General features: G+C 41.4%; 1 protein-coding gene across 1 annotated transcript in view; it reads left to right on the top strand.

The window, feature by feature from the left end:
* The first annotated feature begins 7,224 nt into the window (after positions 1–7,224).
* LOC311131119 (complement C3-like) overlaps positions 7,225–20,744 on the top strand; it is a 47,090-nt gene continuing 33,570 nt past the window's right edge. The window contains exons 1-12 of the mRNA XM_084163934.1: positions 7,225–7,330; positions 9,839–10,034; positions 12,829–12,997; positions 13,515–13,585; positions 13,785–13,873; positions 13,963–14,045; positions 15,877–15,964; positions 17,738–17,840; positions 18,006–18,126; positions 18,228–18,343; positions 18,544–18,696; positions 18,789–18,998. Of these exons, the coding sequence (XP_084020060.1) occupies positions 7,257–7,330; positions 9,839–10,034; positions 12,829–12,997; positions 13,515–13,585; positions 13,785–13,873; positions 13,963–14,045; positions 15,877–15,964; positions 17,738–17,840; positions 18,006–18,126; positions 18,228–18,343; positions 18,544–18,696; positions 18,789–18,998 (1,473 nt within the window). The 5' untranslated portion in view covers positions 7,225–7,256. The remainder of the gene's footprint in view (positions 7,331–9,838; positions 10,035–12,828; positions 12,998–13,514; positions 13,586–13,784; positions 13,874–13,962; positions 14,046–15,876; positions 15,965–17,737; positions 17,841–18,005; positions 18,127–18,227; positions 18,344–18,543; positions 18,697–18,788; positions 18,999–20,744) is intronic.

The raw sequence follows: 20,744 nt of genomic DNA, 5'->3' as shown, positions 1-20,744 counted from the left end.
GTAAACAAATTTGTCGCCTAAATTTGAGAGAAATAAGCTTTTTGTGGGTTTGTAAATATTTTATTTGGGGTCTTTTATTTCAGCTCATGAAACATGGGACCAACACTTTACATGTTGCGTTTATATATTTTTTCAGTATAGTTTGTTAACACCATCTGCCGTAATTTGCTCTTGAAACAGTAATTCAAGAAGATCTAAATGCATATTCCAATGAACCTGATTGAGATCAAATTATTAGCATGCTGACACAATTTAGACATCTCACTGGTAAAACGTGAACAATTATCATTCATGATTGACTGTAATGATGCCATGGCCTATTTTGAAATTAGGTATGCCTAACTTGGTGTTTGAGGGTATTAAAAATTGTGTGGGCATTGGCAGACGTTGTAATTGGAGGATGTATTTTATGCATATTCTATAATGATAATCAATAGGGTACATCTGTCGGTACACACTTTGAGAAATGATGACGACATTTACATTTGTATTGCTCTCCGGCAACTAAACAATTAGCACTACACCATGAACGGAAGGGGGGATTGTTGTTTGTGTGTGTCCCGCAAAATCATCCTGTTGTCCTCTATTTGGGTATTTTAAATGTGATCACCCAACTGCCATCAACCATTAATATTAGTATTTCCTGTGCAGAGCCTTGGTGTAGTGGTAACACTCCCCGGCACATGTCGCTTACAACTTTCCACCTGAGAACAGGGATCAATCCCTGCTTCCAACCTTCCCACTGTTTCTCCCATTTCCCTATCTCATTTCATTACAGTCTGAAAAAAGTGTCAAACCACCTAATAAAAAAGTTATTAGCATACTTAAAATGTAATCTCCCCAAAATCTTGAATTAACAAAGTTGTTTCATTTTTTGTGTTAATTTCATGTTCAAAGCATCCTGAATACACATGACCTGTGTTTTTTTTTAAATAAATTTTCCACCCTGGTCATAGGCCTAAGCCATGCCAAAATACATAGAAGTGCAGGGGTTGTGCAAGAGGGCAATGAAATTCACATAGCAAATCTCACTCCAAGGTTTCTTCAAAAGTTGCCAGCCCTGATTTTGGTAGCCTTGTGAAACCAGACTGACCGTTGCACTCACGTTTTGTAACAGTTCATGTGAGATGAGGCTGGTTTAACATTTACGAGGCTAACATTTTGGCAATGTTCATTGGCTTTTTACCTAACAAAATTACCTAACAAACACTGATGTTTGGAGAGATAAGAGCTGCTGGGAAATTTGGTTTAAATGATCGATCAGTTATACTAACACAACACACACACACACACACACACACAAATCAGCTAAATCCCAGGTATTGGTATTCCCAGGTATTATTAGGTAAGAAGGGCTCAATCTTCTGTTTGATCGAGGTTGATAGTTCAAATAGACATTTTGCATCTATCAACAACCTATGTATCCTATTGTTTTTCTCTTAAAGATGATCCCAGTTGAATGTCCAGTGTGCTGGGTCCATAGTAAGGCTTCTACAATAGCAGGATAGCTCATTTGTATTGCATGTGCACTGAATAAAGGTACACAATTGCTGTGTCAACATTTTTGTTTGGATTTGTGTCTTTCAACGTATGGGAATTTATGTGGAAAAGTGGCAACTTGATTTTAGCTTTGTAGTGTGGTGTGCGTGTTAATATACTCTTGAACTTTGTGTATTTAATCATCAAAATCAATAGTGGTGATCGTGTTCGGAATAACCTGACAACCCTCTGCAGCACCCTGGCCTGCACCCCTGCCTCACTACTTTCTGAAACCAGGAGTTGCTACTACTGTACTTAGGCCAGGATTCAATCTGAGCCGCGTTATAACGCAGCTGCTCTAGACAGCCAACAATTTGCCTTTTAAAGCTAATTTCCCCTGCTTTCACTCAATTTGCATTCATGGTAATCGCTGTGGATGTCGGCTTAAGTTTACATTTCCTTTAATACATGCATTGTCGGCTGCCTAGCGCAGCTGTGCTGTAGTGCGGCTTGGTTAGAATCCCGGCCTTACACTTACTAGGCTAATGGCCAATCAAAAAAGGGCTTTAGTTTTTTGAGATACCCCTGCCCGAGGTAGAACAAAACACAACCATGTCTCTTATTTCTCCCATTTATGAAATGGATGGTTGTGTAAAACACCCCCTAAACAAAAAAAGTGCTTAATAAGCTCTTTTAACCCAATATTGCAAGCTCTGATATTGCTCAAATGTGGAATACAAGTATTGTAATCTGCTATAAGGAAAACAAGTGGGCTCAGACATCAGAATTAGATTTGTTGGGGGTTCAGTGTGTGCAAATGTAAAAAAAAACAGTGTGTGCAAATGTAGCAAGTTATGGAGGTAAGGCAATAAATAGGCTATAGTGCAAAATAATTACAATTATTATTAACACTGGAATGATAGATGTGCAAGAGATTATGTGCAAATAGAGATACTGGGGTGCAAGTGAGCAAAATAAATAACAATATAGGGATAAGGTAGATCATACCCCTCCCGGTTACGGATCAGATTGTAGGCACACCGCAGGTCCAGTTTAGTTTTTTTTAACGGGCCCTGCGGAGCTGTTCGACAGCGGCCGGCACCAACGGGATAGGATAGCGGTACTTGGTGGTGATGGAAGTGAGGCCTCTGTAATCGATGCACGGACGTAGACCTCCGCCCTTCTTTGCTGACGTAGAGAAGGTGAATGGGCGGATGAAACCCTGTTGGAGAGCCTCCTGGACGTCCCAGCACGCCAACTCCGTCTATACCTCCTCGCGCAGTCCTCTTCGGAATAGGGTGTAGAGTGCCGGCTCATTCCATCCTCTGGAGGCTGCCATGGTCCAGAAGGTGAGGGCGTAATCCGCAGCGGTCTGGGCACCCTGCCGGAGTTGGAGTAATCGCTCACCTCCCTTTCTGCCCTCCGGTGGATGGTCGAAGACTGCCATGAACAGAGCCATGAACATCTCGTAGGAACCCAGCTCTTCCTCTCCTCTCTCCAAGACGGCCGTAGCCCACTCCAACCCCCACCCAGTCAGCAGGGAAATGACCGTGGCAACCTTGGACCTGTCGGTGGTGGGGACTCCCGTCTGATGTGCGAAACAGAGGGAGCACTGGAGTAGGATGGAGTCCCGTCATAGGGACAGTCGGGCATCGCTGACCTAGGCGGACTGCTGTCTAGGCTGGGGGGCTGGTTCGCTGGGATGACTCGTGGTAGGAGGCCCTCCGCTAGTTGGAGGTAAATCCTCTCGGGTGGTGTCGAGGCGGTGGAGGACGCAGAAGACCTCATCCATAGCCACACCTAGTTGCACCAGCTGATCGTGGTGTTGACGGAGTAGGTGTCCCTGTTCGCCAGCCGTCTGGGAGATGTCTTTCTCTTCTTCTGCATCCATATTTTGGGAGCAGGAAGCAGGTGCAGAAGGTGAGTTTAATGATAAGAATAAGGCAGATTAACAAAACAGGAGAAGCTTACTGAACGTGACCAAAACCAATACTGCCTGAGGCTACTGAGGGCTAAATAAAGGGAGAGTAATCAAGGTGATGATGAGGTCCAGGTGTGCGTAACGATGGTTGCCAGGTCCGGTGGTTAGTAGACCGGCGACATTGAGCGCTGGAGCGGGGGAGTGGGAGTAGGCATGATACAGACTGTTGGAAAGCAGACTGAACCAGGTTTTCCTCAAGGATTTTGCCTGTGCTTGGCTCTCTTCCATTTCTTTTTCTCCTACAAAACTCCCTAGTCATTGCCGATGACAAGCATACCCATCATGATACAGCCACCACCGTGCTTGAAAATATAAAGAGTGGTACTCAGTGATGTGTTGTGTTGGATTTGACACAAACGTTACGCTCTGTATTCAGGGAAAAAAAAAGTAATTTCTTTGCCACATTTATGCAGTTTTTATGCAGATGAGGTAGTCATTCAAAAATCATGTTAAACACTATTATTGCACACAGACTGAATCCATGCAACTTATTATGTGACTTGTTAAGCACATTTTTACTCATTAACTTATTTAGGCTTGCCATAACAAAGCGGTTGAATACTTATTGACTCAAGACATTTCAGCTTTTCATTTGTAATTACACTGAACAAAAATATAAATGCAACATGCAACAATTTCAAAGATTTTACTGAGTTACAGTTCATATAAGGAAATCATTCAATTTAAATAAATTCATTATGCCCTAATCTATGGATTTCATGACTGTAAATACAGATATGCATCTGTTGGTCAATGATACCTTTTAAAAAAAGGTATGGGCATGGATCAGAAAACCAGTCAGTATCTGGTTTGACCACCATTTGCCTCATGCAGCGCGATACAGTACATCTCCTTCGCATATAGTTGATCAGGCTGTTGATTGTGGCCTGTGGAATGTTGACCCACTCCTCTTCAATGGCTGTGCGAAGTTGATGGATATTGGCGGGAACTGGAACACGATGTCGAACACGTCAATCCAGAGCATCCGAAACATGCTCAATGGGTGACATGTCTGTTGAGTACGCAGGCCATGGAAGAACTGGGACATTTTCAGCTTCCAGGAATTGTGTACAGATGATCCTTGCCACATGGGGCTGTGCATTATCATGCTTAAACATGAGGTGATGGCGGTGGATGAATGACAATGGGCCTCAGGATCTCCTCATGGTATCTTTGTGCATTCAAATTGCCATCGATTAAAATGCAGTTGTCTTCATTGTCCGTAGCTTATGCCTGCCCATACCATAATCCCACATGGGGCACTCTGTTTACAATGTTGACATCAGCCAACCGCTCGCCCACACTACGCCATCTGCCCAGTACAGTTTAAACTGGAATTCATCCATGAAGAGCACACTTCTCCAGCATGCCAGTGACCATCCAAGGTGAGCATTTGCCCACTAAAGTCAGTTACGACGCCAAACTGCAGTCAGGTCAAGACCCTGGTGAGGACGACGAGCACGCAGAAGATGCTTCCCTGAGATGGTTACTGACAGTTTGTGCAATTATTCCTCGGTTGTGCAAACCCACAGTTTCATTAGATATCCGGGTGGCTCGTCTCGCAGGTGAAGAAGCCGGATATCAAGGTACTGGGCTGGCGTGGTTACACTTCGTCTGCAGTTGTGAGGCCGGTTGGACGTGCTGACAAATTCTCTAAAACGACATCGGGGGCGGATTATATTAGAGAAATGAACATTAACTTATCTGGCAACAGCTCTGGTGGAGATTCCTGCAGTCAGCATGCCAATTAAACGCTCCCTCAAAACTTGACACATCTGTGGCATTGTGATGTGACAAAACTGCACATTGTCGAGGGGCCTTTTATTGTCCACAGCAAACGGTGCACCTGTGTAATGATCATGCTGTTTAATCAGCTTCTTGATTTGCCACACTTGTCAGGTGGATGGATTATCTTGTCAAAGGAGAAATGTTCACTAAGAGGGATGTAAACAAATTTGTGCACAAAATTTGAGAGAAATAAGCTTTTTGTGCGTATGGAAAATTTCTGCTATCTTTTATTTCAGCTCATGAAACATGGGACCAACACTTGACATGTTGCGTTTATATTTTTGTTCAGTATAATGTGTAAAAATGTCTAAAATCACAATTCCACTTTGACATTATGGGCTATTGTGTGTAGGCCAGAGACACAATATATCAATTGAATACATTTTTAATTCAGGCTGTAACACAACAACATTTGGAAAAGGTCAAGGGGTGTGAATACTTTCTGAAGGCACTCTAGTAGCATAACTAAGTTACAGGAAAGCAACCTACTCTTGTACTAAGTGAGCCAAGTTGATTCAAAGTCTTTGAGGTGACCAGGACATGAGTGTGTCCTAACAGGGTGAGGAGACAAAGTAGCCAGTGGTGGTTGTATTTCTGGGGCCTGACCAGCTTGCACAGCTAACTGGTCATTTTGGGCAAGCTGCAGCGACAAGGCCAGTATCCTTCCTGTATGACTGGCGGGTTATTGGGGCTGTGTGGTGATCAGTTTCAAATTCTACAACAGTTGGGTGCAGGCACTCAGCAGATGCAGCTTGCATGCCAACGATACCCTTTGACTAACTGGAATGTCAACTCAGCCTGAATGATGCTGGAGATTCTCCAGTAGTGCAGTGGTGGAAAAAGTACCCAATTGTCATACTTGAGTAAAAGTAAAGTTACCGTAATAGAAAATGACTCAAGTAAAAGTGACCCAGTAAAATGCTACTTGAGTAAATGTCTAAAATTATTTGGTTTTAAATATTCTTAAGTATCAAAAGTAAATGTAATTGCTAAAATATATTTAAGTATCAAAAGTAAAAGTATACATTATTTCATAATCCTTTAATTAAGCAAACCAGACAGCAAGATTTTCTTGTTTTTTAAATTTACCGATAGCCAGCACACTCCAACACTCTAAACGAAGCATTTGTGTTTAGTGAATCCGCCAGATCAGAGGCAGTAGGGAATACCAGGGATGTTCTCTTGATAAGTGTGTGAATTGGACCATTTTCCTGTCCTGTAAATGGTGTCAGAGAAAATGTATGGAGTTAAAAGTACATTATTTTCTTTAGGAATGTTGTGGAGTAAAAGTAAATGTTGTCAAAATATAAATAGTAAATTAAAGTACAGATACCCCAAAAAACTACTTAAATAGTGCTTTAAAGTATTTTTACTTAGGTACTTTACACCATTGCAGTAGTGGAATTGTTGGTGGTAGTGGAATGGTTTTGAAGGAGACTATCACAACAGACCTGTCCTTAGATATTTCCAATGCCTAATTTACCTGTGGGTGGTGATATTTGTTGAATGTGGCAAAAGGTCCTGCAGGTCACGTCCTACATATCTCTTTATATTCCTTTGGAAGTCGGGTAGGATGATAATTTGGCTGATATTAACTGTGGGAGGTTGGCTGTGATACCGGTCTGGGGCCGGCCCAATAGAAGATGAGGGGAGTGACAGAACCAGCGAGCTGTTCTTGCCATAATATGGACTTGGTCTTTTACCAAATAGGGCTATATTCTGTATACCACCCCTACCTTGTCACAAGAAGCATTAAGAAGGAAATAATTTCCACAAATCAACTTTTAACAAGGCACACCTGTTAATTAAAATGCATTCCAGGTGACTACCTCATGAAGCTGGTTGAGAGAATGCCAATTCTGATAAGAAAAAATACAGGGTGGGAGCGTGTTGGCACCCGTTCCAATGTGGAGGTTCAAGAGCAGAACTGAGTTAAGGTCAGGAAAATGCAACTATAAAAGCTTGAGCCTGGGTGAAGCAATTTAAATTGGACTTGAATCAGACTGCCATGATGCGGGTGGAGCTGGTGTTGCTGGCCGCTGTGGCTCTGTCTCTCCCTATGCTCTCCAATGGTGAAGTGCTGTGAGTACATCATAAATAAAATAGTTTACAATGTGGTAGAACATTTGGTCCCACAATTGTAAAGGCAATACATCAGCCATCATTCCTAGAATTGTCATGGTTAACGGGTCATAGAAACATTGATAAATAATAAATATTACTCCTAAAATTTGTAGTATTAATAGCTAGGTTTCCATCCAATTGGCGACAGATTTTCATTTGAATATTCTAGAATCCGCATAACGGATTTGTTGCGGATAAAATGGACTTGTACCAAATCAAAATCTAAGGTTCAATATGTTTCCATCGCATTTTCAACTCTACCAATAGTTTTGTCACAAAAACTGTTGCGTTAAATAGCAAATGTGCCTACTCTGGTCTTGGCACGTCCGCTCTAGCCAACAGCTCCCAGATACAGTGCGGGTAGGATAGTCTAGATGATGAGATTATTATGGATAAGAGCGAGATTATTTGTATTTGTCAAACGGCAGTCAAGCATCGATCATCATATCGCCAGAATAAGACCCTCAATATTTATTGGAAAGGAGCATCAAGATCACTGTGCATTTTTAACCACCCTGTGAAGTTCATCATAACTTCATAACTGAATCTGTAGCCTAATAAACTGCATGGTTTCCCGGATCGTAGTGGGAGGACCACACACCATATCATCGCGTGACTCCAAGTTTAGTTCGATATGATGGTTATTATATCAGTATTTGTGCATAAAGGCGTTTCCACCGCCATTTCTCGCATAACTAATTTTACCGACACAAAAAGATCACACAATCATGTCAAACGAACAAATGATTTGTCGGCATTTATAAAATTGTACCGAAACTTTCAGTTTACATCACAGCTGTCGTGATTTTATTTTATTTTATATGATAACTTTACTGTGGATGGAAACATGGTTAGTGCTATACAATTTATTGTTTACCAGTTACTGTGCATGCGTTGTGGATTTATTCATGTTTTGTTTGCATGGTCACTGCAGGTACCATAATGTTATGACACACCAATTGAATTTTTTAACCCTTGCAATTACACAAAAAAGTCAATATATATTTTTTAAAAGGATGGGGGAAATCCTTAAAGGGATTGTTCACTTTTTAAATCAAAGAGGAAGTTCAGGATTTTACAACTTGATGTTAAGAAGTTCCTCACCCTGAAAGTAGTCTATTGGCCAGGAGAAACTGTAATCTATGGTTTGGTTTTCTTTAAACAATCTCTACAAACATCAGCTTCCTTTAGCCACCATCTCCACCTCTGCTGTCTCCACCTCTGAATGCTCTGCTATGGAAAGCCAACTGACACATAGGGTACTAGGGGGTAACTAGCCACCCCTAAGAACAATGTCTAATTGCTGACACAAAAAAGCAACCTTTGGAAAAAAATTGGTATGTGAATGAAAGTCATGCTTATGTGAATAAACTATAAAGGGAAATCAATGGCTACAGTTACACTTCTTTTAGTTATTTCATGAAATGTTGTTTATAGAAAAGGGCCAGGTTTTTTTAAGTACCTGTCACGCCCTGGCTCTAGGGACTCTTTTATGTTGAGCCAGGGTGTGTAGTGTCTATGTGTTGTGTTCTATGTTCACGATCTAGTTTATGTGTTTCTATGTTGGCCGGGGTGGTTCTTAATCAGAGGCAACGTGAATCAGCTGTTGCTTGTTGTCTCTGATTGGGAACCATACTTAGGCAGCCTATTGTGCAATTGTCTTTTGTGGGATCTTGTTCTGTATAGGTTTGTGTTGTTGAACCGTTTGACTTCACGTATTGTTTTGTTGCATTGTATAAAGTACTCATTAAAAGATGTACGCCTATCACGCTGCGCCTTGGTCCGGTTCTTACGACGATCGTGACAGTACCGGGGTAATATTCATTGAAATATAATATTGGAATGGAATATAACATTGGAATATAACATTTAATAACAATAACTTAACTAATTAATTCAGTGTAACATTGATGTGGCAATTCTCTTATGCTCTGCTATTGCACAATTCTAATTTGTACATAGCCTACTAGAACCTTGTTCAGGGGGTAATACATTTCTAACACACAATGATGTTCTCTGCAGTTTACTAAATGTTGCTATACTTTATGAATGGCGTGAGAAATGGGAACTAAAAAATGATAATTATGCTGCTCCAAACACAGCATGTTTCTGCAGACAGATGCCCAATAAACACACATGCAGACAGATGCATGTACACATTGATCAGATGTCAGTCATTCCATAACAAAAAGGTCTAGGCCGTGATTCAGTGCAAGGTGTGTTATAGTGTGGTGCACTATACAGCCAACAATATGCCTTTTAAAGGCATTTTCCCCAACGTTCACAGAGATCACATTCATGGTAAACGCTGTACATTTCAGCTCAACTGTAAATTACCTTTAAAGTCTGTTATAGTGTATTGTGCTATGACGTGCCTTGAATTAAATCCCAACCTTAGTCAAATACAAATCAATCTTCCACCCTCCATATTTTTCATCTTCCTTTCTCCTCTCTTCACCACTGCAGGTATGTCATGTCTGCTCCTAACCCGCTACGGGTGGGTAGCATGGAGAGGGTCTTTGTTGAAGCACAAGATTACTCAGGGGCTGACTTCGATGTCCAAATCATGGTGAAGAACTTCCCTGCGCAAGATAAATTGCTCGCATCCACAAGTGTGTCCCTGAATTCAGTGAACAAATACCAGGCACTTAAGGATGTTAAAGTAAGTATTTATACATACTGTATTCCCTCGCATAAATTAAATGTACAGTGGCTTCAGAAAGTATTTACACCCCTTGACTTTTTCCACATTTTGTTGTATTACAGACTGAATTTAAAATGTATTACATTTAGATGTTTTGTCACTGGCCTACACACAATACCCCATAATATCAAAGTGGAATTATGTTTTTTTGAAATTTTTACAAATTAAAAGCTGAAATGTCTTGAGTCAATAAGTATTAAATCCCTTTGTTATTGCAAGCCTATATAAGATCAGGAATAAAAATGTGCTTAACTACTCACATAATACGTTGCATGCACTCACTCTGTGTGCAATAAAAGTGTAGAAAATTATTTTTGAATGACTAATAATAATATGCCATTTAGCAGACGCTTTTATCCAAAGCAACTTACAGTCATGCGTGCATACATTTTTACGTATGGGTGGTCCCGGGGATCGAACCCACTACCTTGGCGTTACAAGCGCCGTGCTCTACCAGCTGAGCTACAGAGGACCACCTCATCTCTGTACCCCACACATACAATTATCTTTAAGGTCCCTCAGTCAAGCAGTGAATTTCAAACTCAGATTCAACCACAAAGACCAATGAGGTTTTCCAGTGCCTCGCAAAGAAGGACACCTATTGGTAGATAGGTGAGAATAAAAAAAAACAGACATTGAATATATCTTTGAGCATGGTGAAGTTACAACTTACACTTTGGATGGTACAGATGAAGTCGGAAGTTTACATACACTTAGGTTGGAGTCATTAAAACTCGTTTTTCAACCACTCCACAAATTACTTGTTAACAAACTATAGTTTTGGCAAGTCGGTTAGGACATCTACTTTGTGCATGACACAAGTAATTTTTCAAACAATTGTTTACAGACAGATTATTTCACTTATAATTCACTGTATCACAATTCCAGTGGGTCAGAAGTTTACATACACTAAGTTGCCTGTGCCTTTAAACAGCTTGGAAAATTCCAGAAAATGATGTCATGGCTTTAGAAGCTTCTGATAGGCTAATTGACATCATTTGAGTCAATTGGAGGTGTACCTGTGGATATTTTTCAAGGCTTACCTTCAAACTCAGTGCCTCTTTGCTTGACATCATGGGAAAATCAAAAGAAATCAGCCAAGACCTCAGAAAAAGAATTGTAGACCTCCACAAGTCTGGTTCGTCCTTGGGAGCAATTTCCAAACGTCTGAAGGTACCACATTCATCTGTACAAACAATAGCATGCAAGTATAAACACCATGGGACCACGCAGCCGTCATACCAACTCAGGAAGGAGACGTGTTCTGTCTCCTAGTGATGAACGTACTTTGGTGTGATATGTGCAAATCAATCCCAGAACAACAGCAAAGGACCTTGTGAAGATGCTGGAGGAAACAGGTACAAAAGTATCTATATCCACAGTAAAACGAGTCCTAGATCGACATAACCTGAAAGGCCGCTCAGCAAGGAAGAAGCCACTGCTCCAAAACCGCCATAAAAAAGGCAGACTAAGGTTTGCAAATGTACATGGGGACAAAGATCGTACTTTTTGGAGAAATGTCTGGTCTGATGAAACAAAAATAGAACTGTTTGGCCACAATGACCATCGTTATGTTTGGAGGAAAAAGGGGGTTGCTTGCAAGCCGAAGAGCACCATCCCAACCATGAAGCACGGGGGTGGCAGCATCATGCTGTGGGGGTGCTTTGCTGCAGGAGGGACTGGTGCACTTCACAAAATAGATGGCATCATGAGGAAGGAAAACTATGTGGATATATTGAAGCAACGTCTCAAGACATCAGTCAGGAAGTTAAAGCTTGGTCGCAAATGGGTGTTCCAAAAGGACAATGACCCCAAGCATACTTCCAAAGTTGTGCCAAAATGGCTTAAGGACAACAAAGTCAAGGTATTGGATTGGCCATCACAAAGCCCTGACCTCAATCCTATAGAACATTTGTGGGCAGAACTGAAAAAGCGTGTGCGAGCAAGGAGGCCTACAAACCTAACTCAGTTACACCAGCTCTGTCAGGAGGAATGGGCCAAAATTCACCCAACTTATTGTGGGAAGCTTGTGAAAGGCTACTTGAAACGTTTGACCCAAGTTAAACAATTTAAAGGCAATGCTACCAAATACTAATTGAGTGTGTGTAATCTTCTGACCCACTGGGAATGTGATGAAAGAAATAAAAGCTGAAATAATTCATTCTCTCTACTATTATTCTGACATTTCACATTCTTAAAATAAAGTGGTGATCCTAACGGACCTAAGACAGTGAATGTTCCTGAGTGGCCGAGTTTCAGTTTTGACTTAAATCTACTTGAAAATCTATGGTAAGACCTGAAAATAGTTGTCTAGCAATGACAGAGCTTGAAGACTTTTGAAAAGAATAATGGGCAAATGTTGCACAATCCAGGTGTAGAAATCTGGAGACTTACCCAGAAAGACTCACAGCTGTAATCATTGCCAAAGGTGCTTCTACAAAGTATTGACTCATGAGTGTGAATACTTGTGTAAATGAGATATTTCTGCATTTAATTTCCAAAACATTTACACATGTTTTCACTTTGTCATTATGGGGTACTGTGTGTAGATGGGTGATAATTTGTTTGTTGTTGATCAATTTTGAATTCAGGCTGTATTACAAAATGTGGAATAAGTCAAGGGGTATACATACTCTCTGAAGGCACTGTATCTGAGATCACTTTATATAAGATATTAATTTCACTATTTTACCAGTGGTTGTGTACTTTGCACAAAAAATCCTCATCACTTGTGTTTTCTCAAACTTGTCAGATCCTGGAGGGACGTGGCTTCTTTGATGAGGACTACACATTGAACCAGTATGTGTACCTGCAAGCCGTGTTCCCAGGCATCATGCTTGAAAAAGTAGTCCTAGTCTCCTTTCAAACCGGCTACATATTTGTACAGACGGACAAAACCATTTACACGCCAGAAAGTGAAGGTATGGTTTAGCCCACTGACCTAAAGCCTTCGAATTAGCATCGCTCAGCAACCACCTCTGCTCAGGGGCGGACTGGGACCAGAAATCGGCCCTGGTATTTCTAACACCCCGGACCATTTTTTTTACTTGAGGCCCCCACACGGTCATGTTTTCTTCTTGGGGCCCCCAATATTAGCCAAATAATGATCATTTAGCGCAAAAACAACTAGTTAGACCGGCCGGAAATGCCAGACGGCCAGTCTGCCCATGTGAATCAATTTGATTCATTTGGGGTCAGGTCGAAACTCACATGAAACATTCATGGACATTTAGCTAGCTAGCTGGGAGATGAACATTGGGGTGCTATTTTACCTGAAATACATATGGTTCTTTTTTTTGCCAGATCTTTGTAGAATTTTGACCCAGAGTCAAAATCGTGTTTCTCTACTTAATCCACAGATAAAAGGGTGTTACTCTATATAAACCTAACATCTTAAACTACATTATTAGTGTATTAATTCAGTAATATATGTTTCAGTTAAATACAGAGTCTTCGCCTTAAACGCCGGTCTAGAGCCTGTAACAGATAGCATCAACGTGGAAATTATGGTAAGTAGTCCTCATAAAAAATGAAACTGCATTGACAATGCTTCCTTAGTAGTGGTTGATGCATATGGCCAGTTGACAAAATAGGTATTTTCTGACATCACTCATGTTTACTACTGTCAGTCCTGAGTAGTAACAGATTCATTATCTGTGATCCATCCATGTTAGTCTTTCACATTTCATGTATATTATTTATTTATAGAACCCTGATGGAATCACCTTACTGCAGCAAGATTACAAACCAGATAATGGGATGAAATCTGGAGTCTTCGCTGTCCCAGAAATCACCAGGTTTGTTTTTGTTATTCAATCATCCTAACACACTTATCAGGAAAACTTTTGCCTGTGAACTCTTCTGCTCTCATTCTCTCTTTATATAGCTTTGGAAACTGGAAAGTGGTGGCCAAGTTCAAGAATACCCCACATAAGAACTTCACGGCAGATTTCGAGGTGAAAGAATATGGTAAGAAGGGTATTGGTTTGGGTGGACTTTTATTAAAGGACAATTCCGCCACTTTTCAACCTCATATTCATTATCTCCAGAACCATACTGTACCAGTCTAGATATGTGAAAACGGCACGTTTCTATGATCTGTGGTTAAAAAGATAAGAAGAAAGGTCCAATAAAATGCTTCTCTGTGACATCACAGGGTATGATTAAAAGTAAGAAAAACAGTGATTTTCAAAACCTGCAATGAGTTTCTAGCCAGAGGGAGGGTATTTTCTTTCTCCCCACGTCAATGCAAATCTCATAATGTTTGAAAATTACTCTTTGTTTAATGTTTTAATCTCTGACAATGTCATTGGGTAGAACATTTTAGTTTATATATTTTTTCTATAAAACATAGAAATGCGCCATTTTCAATGAGATGAAAAGTGGTGGAATTGCCCTTTAAGAGCAGGCTTCACTAGTCTAGGACTTGGAGTGTTTGTACAGTGTTTGTACTGAATAAATAGGGATTATATAAACTACATAAACTGAAAAAATATATAAATGCAACATGCAACAATTTAAAATATTTTACTTAGTTACAATTCATATAAGGAAATCAGTCGATTGAAATAAATTCATTAGGCCCTCATCTATGGATTTCACATGACTGGGAATGCAGATATGCATATGTGACCAACCTTAAAAAAAGGTAGGGGCATGGATGAGAAAACCAGTTAGTATCTGGTGTGACCAACATTTGCAGCGCGACACATCTCCTTTGCATAGAGTTGATCAGGCTGTTGATTGTGGCCCGTGGAGTGTTGTCCCACTCCTCTTCAATGGCTGTGCGAAGTTGCTGGATATTGGCGGGAACTAGAACATGCTGTCATACACATCGATCTGGAGCATCCCAAATATGCTCAACGGGTGACATGTGTAGTGAGTATGCAGGCCATGGAAGAACTGGGACATTTTCAGTTTCCAGGAATTGTGTACAGATCCTTGCAACATGGGGCCGATGGCAGCGGATGAATGGCACGACAATGGACCTCAGGATCTTGTCACCGTATCTCTGTGCATTCAAATTGCCATCTATAAAACCGCTCGCCCACACGACGCAATACATGCGGTCTGTCATCTACCCGGTACAGTTGAAACGGGGATTAATCCGTGAAGAGCACACTTCTCCAGCATGCCAGTGGCCATCGAAGGGGAGCATTTGCCCACTGAAGTCGGTTATGACGCCGAACTGCAGTCAGTTCAGGACCCTGGTGAGGACGACAAGCATGCAGATGATTTTCCCTGAGACGGTTTCTGACAGTTTTGCAGAAATTCTTCAGCAAACCCACAGTTTCATCAGCTGTCTGGGTGGCTGGTCTCAGACGATCCCGCAGGTGAAGAAGCCGTATGTGGAGGTCCTGGGCTGGTGTGGTTACATGTGGTCTGCGGTTGTGAGGCCGGTTGGGCGTACTGCCAAATTCTCTAAAATGACGTAGAGAAATTAACATTACATTCTCTGGCAACAGCTCTGGTGTACATTCCTGCAGTGCAACGCACCCTCAAAACTTGAGACATCTGTGGCATTTTGTTGTGTGACAAAACTGCACATTTTAGAGTTACTTTTTATTGTCCCCAGCACAAGGTTCTTGATATGCCACACCTGTCAGGTGGATGTATTATCTTGGCAAAGGAGAAATGCTCACTAAATTTGTGCACAACATTTGAGAGAAATAAGCTTTTTGTGCCTTTGGAAAATGTTGAGGATCTTTTATTTCAGCTCAAGAAACATGAAACCAACACTTTACATGTTGCGTCTATATTTATGTTCAGTATATTAATTCATAACTAACTTCCTATCTAGTTCTACCCAGCTTTGAAGTCAAATTGAAAGTGAGCAAGTCCTTCTTCTACGTTGACGATGATGAGCTAACGGTCGACATTGATGCCAGGTTGGAGCCATTGTAGAATATCAAAATATATTTATAGTTGTTATTTCCATGGTAACTAGTGGTAGAATTGCTACTTACAGTGGGGGGGGGAAAGTATTTAGTCAGCCACCAATAGTGCAAGTTCTCCCACTTAAAAAGATGAGAGAGGCCTGTAATTTTCATCATAGGTACACGTCAACTATGACAGACAAATTGAGGGGGAAAAAATCCAGAAAATCACATTGTAGGATTTTTAATGAATTGATTTGCAAATTATGGTGGAAAATAAGTATTTGGTCACCTACAAACAAGCAAGATTTCTGGCTCTCACAGACCTGTAACTTCTTCTTTAAGAGGCTCCTCTGTCCTCCACTCGTTACCTGTATTAATAGCACCTGTTTGAACTTGTTATCAGTATAAAAGACACCTGTCCACAACCTCAAACAGTCACACTCCAAACTCCACTATGGCCAAGACCAAAGAGCTGTCAAAGGACACCAGAAACAAAATTGTAGACCTGCACCAGGCTGGGAAGACTGAATCTGCAATAGGTAAGCAGCTTGGTTTGAAGAAATCAACTGTGGGAGCAATTATTAGGAAATGGAAGTCATACAAGACCACTGATAATCTCCCTCGATCTGGGGCTCCACCCAAGATCTCACCCCGTGGGGTCAAAATGATCACAAGAACGGTGAGCAAAAATCCCAGAACCACACGGGGGGACCTAGTGAATGACCTGCAGAGAGCTGGGACCAAAGTAACAAAGCCTACCATCAGTAACACACTACGCTGCCAGGGACTCAAATCCTGCAGTGCCAGACGTGTCCCCCTGCTTAAGCCAGTACATGTCCAGGCCCGTCTAAAGTTTGCTAGAGTGCATTTGGATGATCCAGAAGAGGATTGGGAGAATGTCATATGGTCAGATGAAACCAAAATAGAACTTTTTGGTAAAAACTCAACTCGTCGTGTTTGGAGGACAAAGAATGCTGAGTTGCATCCAAAGAACCCCATACCTACTGTGAAGCATGGGGATGGAAACATCATGCTTTGGGGCTGTTTTTCTGCAAAGGGACCAGGACGACTGATCCGTGTAAAGGAAAGAATGAATGGGGCCATGTATCGTGAGATTTTGAGTGAAAACCTCCTTCCATCAGCAAGGGCATTGAAGATGAAACGTGGCTGGGTCTTTCAGCATGACAATGATCCCAAACACACCGCCCGGGCAACGAAGGAGTGGCTTCGTAAGAAGCATTTCAAGGTCCTGGAGTGGCCTAGCCAGTCTCCAGATCTCAACCCCATAGAACATCTTTGGAGGGAGTTGAAAGTCCGTGTTGCCCAGCGACAGCCCCAAAACATCACTGCTTTAGAGGAGATCTGCATGGAGGAATGGGCCAAAATACCAGCAACAGTGTGTGAAAACCTTGTGAAGACTTACAGAAAATGTTTGACCTGTGTCATTGCCAACAAAGGGTATATAACAAAGTATTGAGAAACTTTTGTTATTGACCAAATACTTATTTTCCACCATAATTTGCAAATAAATTCATTAAAAATCCTACAATGTGATTTTCTGGATTTTCTTTTCTCATTTTGTCTGTCATAGTTGACGTGTACCTATGATGAAAATTACAGGCCTCTCTCATCTTTTTAAGTGGGAGAACTTGCACAATTGGTGGCTGACTAAATACTTTTTTTCCCCACTGTAACATGTCATCTCATTTACAGTACTCCTCTATATTTCCCCCTCCCCTTCAATTCTCTGTGTTGATATTGCTGTATGGTTTGGGTCTGAAGGTACCTGTTTGGGGAGCCTGTGAGAGGATCAGGTATTGTGGTGTTCGGGGTGATCCAAGGAGATGACAGGACGAGTTTTCCTAGCTCTCTCCAGAGAGTGGAGGTTTGTGCATGTAATATGGGAGGGAGTTTATTTGTATGATTCGGTACACATACAGGTATTCACAAACATTCACCATGGGTAGTCTATATTTCATGAGCTTTATAGCTAGAATAACACAAGAAGTCTGACAGACGGACATCTTTGCTTTGTTTCTTATGAATGCAGCTTATGGAAGGAGTTGGCAACGCGGTACTGAAGATGCAGCACATTAAAGCAACTTTTCCAGACATCAATAAACTATTGCAGAAATCCCTATACATATCAGTCAATGTGTTAACAGACACAGGTAAGTAGTGTCTGTTTGTGGTACGCGCATACTTTTGCATCTTATGAAGTGTGTGTTTGTGTTCAGTCTCAAACAGGGAAGGTGTTGGTTTTATCCCTCAGGTAGTGAGATGGTAAAAGCAGAGAAAAGTGGAATCCGCATAGTCAAGTCACCGTATAAAATTCACTTCAAGAAGACCCCACTGTACTTCAAACCAGGAATGCCGTATGATGTCTCGGTACGTTTAAGAACATTCAATCACAGTGTTCTACATTCTACATTAACTCAATTACTATGCTAATCCAAAGTGTTGCCCAGTTCTTTTAAACATGGAAACCAACCAGCTAACTGTGGTCAAGGGGTAGGATGGTATATTGGGATTGCACTGTCTTTCCCACCTATTGGTCTAATTGTACCTCTTTCCATTTGTACCATTAGGTGTATGTGACCAATCCAGATGATTCTCCAGCCAAAGATATCGATGTGGAGATTTTACACAACGACAAAAAAGAGCAGGAGAAGACCAATGACAATGGTATTGCCAGAATGACCATTAACACGGAGGCGGGCACTGCTGAGCTGTCAATCAAGGCAAGTTCAAAACCAAAACTTGGTTTTTAATTGTGTCAAGAACAGTGTTGAAGCCTTGTAGTCATTCATTTTGTTGCTCCATTTCAACACAGGTGAAAACCAACGTCAATGGACTTGGAGATGACAGGCAGGATGAACAGAACATGACTGCCAAGCCCTATCAAACAAAAGACAACTCAAAAAACTACATTCACATAAACATCCATTCTGCAGAGGTCAAAATCGAAGATAAACTCAAAGTAGACCTAAGCCTCGGCAACAGACATATGATCCAAAATGACAAACATGAGATAACCTACCTGGTGTGTACCAGTCAACTTTAATCACTTAGACTTGTGCATTTGACCTAGCTGGGGTGCATTGGTTGGCAACATTACAGGGCAAAAATTATGCATGGTGTGTATGTATTTTACTCGAGTGTGGTATGTAAAAAAATATATACAGTGGGGAGAACAAGTATTTGATACACTGCCGATTTTGCAGGTTTTCCTACTTACAAAGCATGTACATGTCTGTAATTTTTATCATAGGTACACTTCAACTGTGAGAGACGGAATCTAAAACAAAAATCCAGAAAATCACATTGTATGATTTTTAAGTAATCAATTTGCATTTTATTGCATGACATAAGTATTTGATCACCTACCAACCAGTAAGAATTCCGGCTCTCACAGACCTGTTAGTTTTTCTTTAAGAAGCCCTCCTGTTCTCCACTCATTACCTGTATTAACTGCACCTGTTTGAACTCGTTACCTGTATAAAAGACACCTGTCCACACACTCAATCAAACAGACTCCAACCTATCCACAATGGCCAAGACCAGAGAGCTGTGTAAGGACATCAGGGATAAAATTGTAGACCTGCACAAGGCTGGGATGGGCTACAGGACAATAGGCAAGCAGCTTGGTGAGAAGGCAACAACTATTGGCGCAATTATTAGAAAATGGAAGAAGTTCAAGATGACGGTCAATCACCCTCGGTCTGGGGCTCCATGCAAGATCTCACCTCGTGGGGCATCAATGATCATGAGGAAGGTGAGGGATCAGCCCAGAACTACACGGCAGGACCTGGTCAATGACCTGAAGAGAGCTGGGACCACAGTCTCAAAGAAAACCATTAGTAACACACTACGCCATCATGGATTAAAATCCTGCAGCACACGCAAGGTCCCCCTGCTCAAGCCAGCGCATGTCCAGGCCCGTCTGAAGTTTGCCAATGACCATCTGGATGATCCAGAGGAGGAATGGGAGAAGGTAATGTGGTCTGATGAGATAAAAATTTAGCTTTTTGGTCTAAACTCCTTTCGCCGTGTTTGGAGGAAGAAGAAGGATGAGTACAACCCCAAGAACACCATCCCAACCGTGAAGCATGGAGGTGGAAACATCATTCTTTGGGGATACTTTTCTGCAAAGGGGACAGGACGACTGCACCGTATTGAGGGGAGGATGGATGGGGCCATATATCGCGAGATCTTGGCCAAAAACCTCCTTCCCTCATTAAGAGCATTGAAGATGGGTCGTGGCTGGGTCTTCCAGCATGACAACGACCCGAAACACACAGCCAGGGAAACTAAGGAGTGGCTTTGTAAGAAGCATCACAAGGTCCTGGAGTGGCCTATCCAGTCTCCAGACCTGAACCCAATAGAAAATCTTTGGAGGGAGCTGAAAGTCCGTATTGCCCAGCGACAGCCCCGAAACCTGAAGGATCTGGAGAAGGTCTGTATGGAGGAGTGGGCCAAAATCCCTGCTGCAGTGTGTGCAAACCTGGTCAAGACCTACAGGAAACATATGATCTCTGTAATTGCAAACAAAGGTTTCTGTACAAAATATTAAGATCTGCTTTTCTGATGTATCAAATACTTATGTCATGCAATAAAATGCAAATTCATTACTTAAAAATCATACAATGTGATTTTCTGGATTTTGGTTTTAGATTCTGTCTCTCACAGTTGAAGTGTACCTATGATAAAAATTACAGACCTCTACATGCTTTGTAAGTAGGAAAACCTGCAAAATCGGCAGTGTATCAAAAACTTGTTCTCCCCACTG

Source organism: Coregonus lavaretus (assembly GCF_964263955.1).
Source record: "Coregonus lavaretus genome assembly, chromosome: 6".
Taxonomy (NCBI): domain Eukaryota; kingdom Metazoa; phylum Chordata; class Actinopteri; order Salmoniformes; family Salmonidae; genus Coregonus; species Coregonus lavaretus.
Note: the sequence above shows the minus strand (reverse complement) of the source record. Positions and strands in the feature narration are given on the sequence as shown.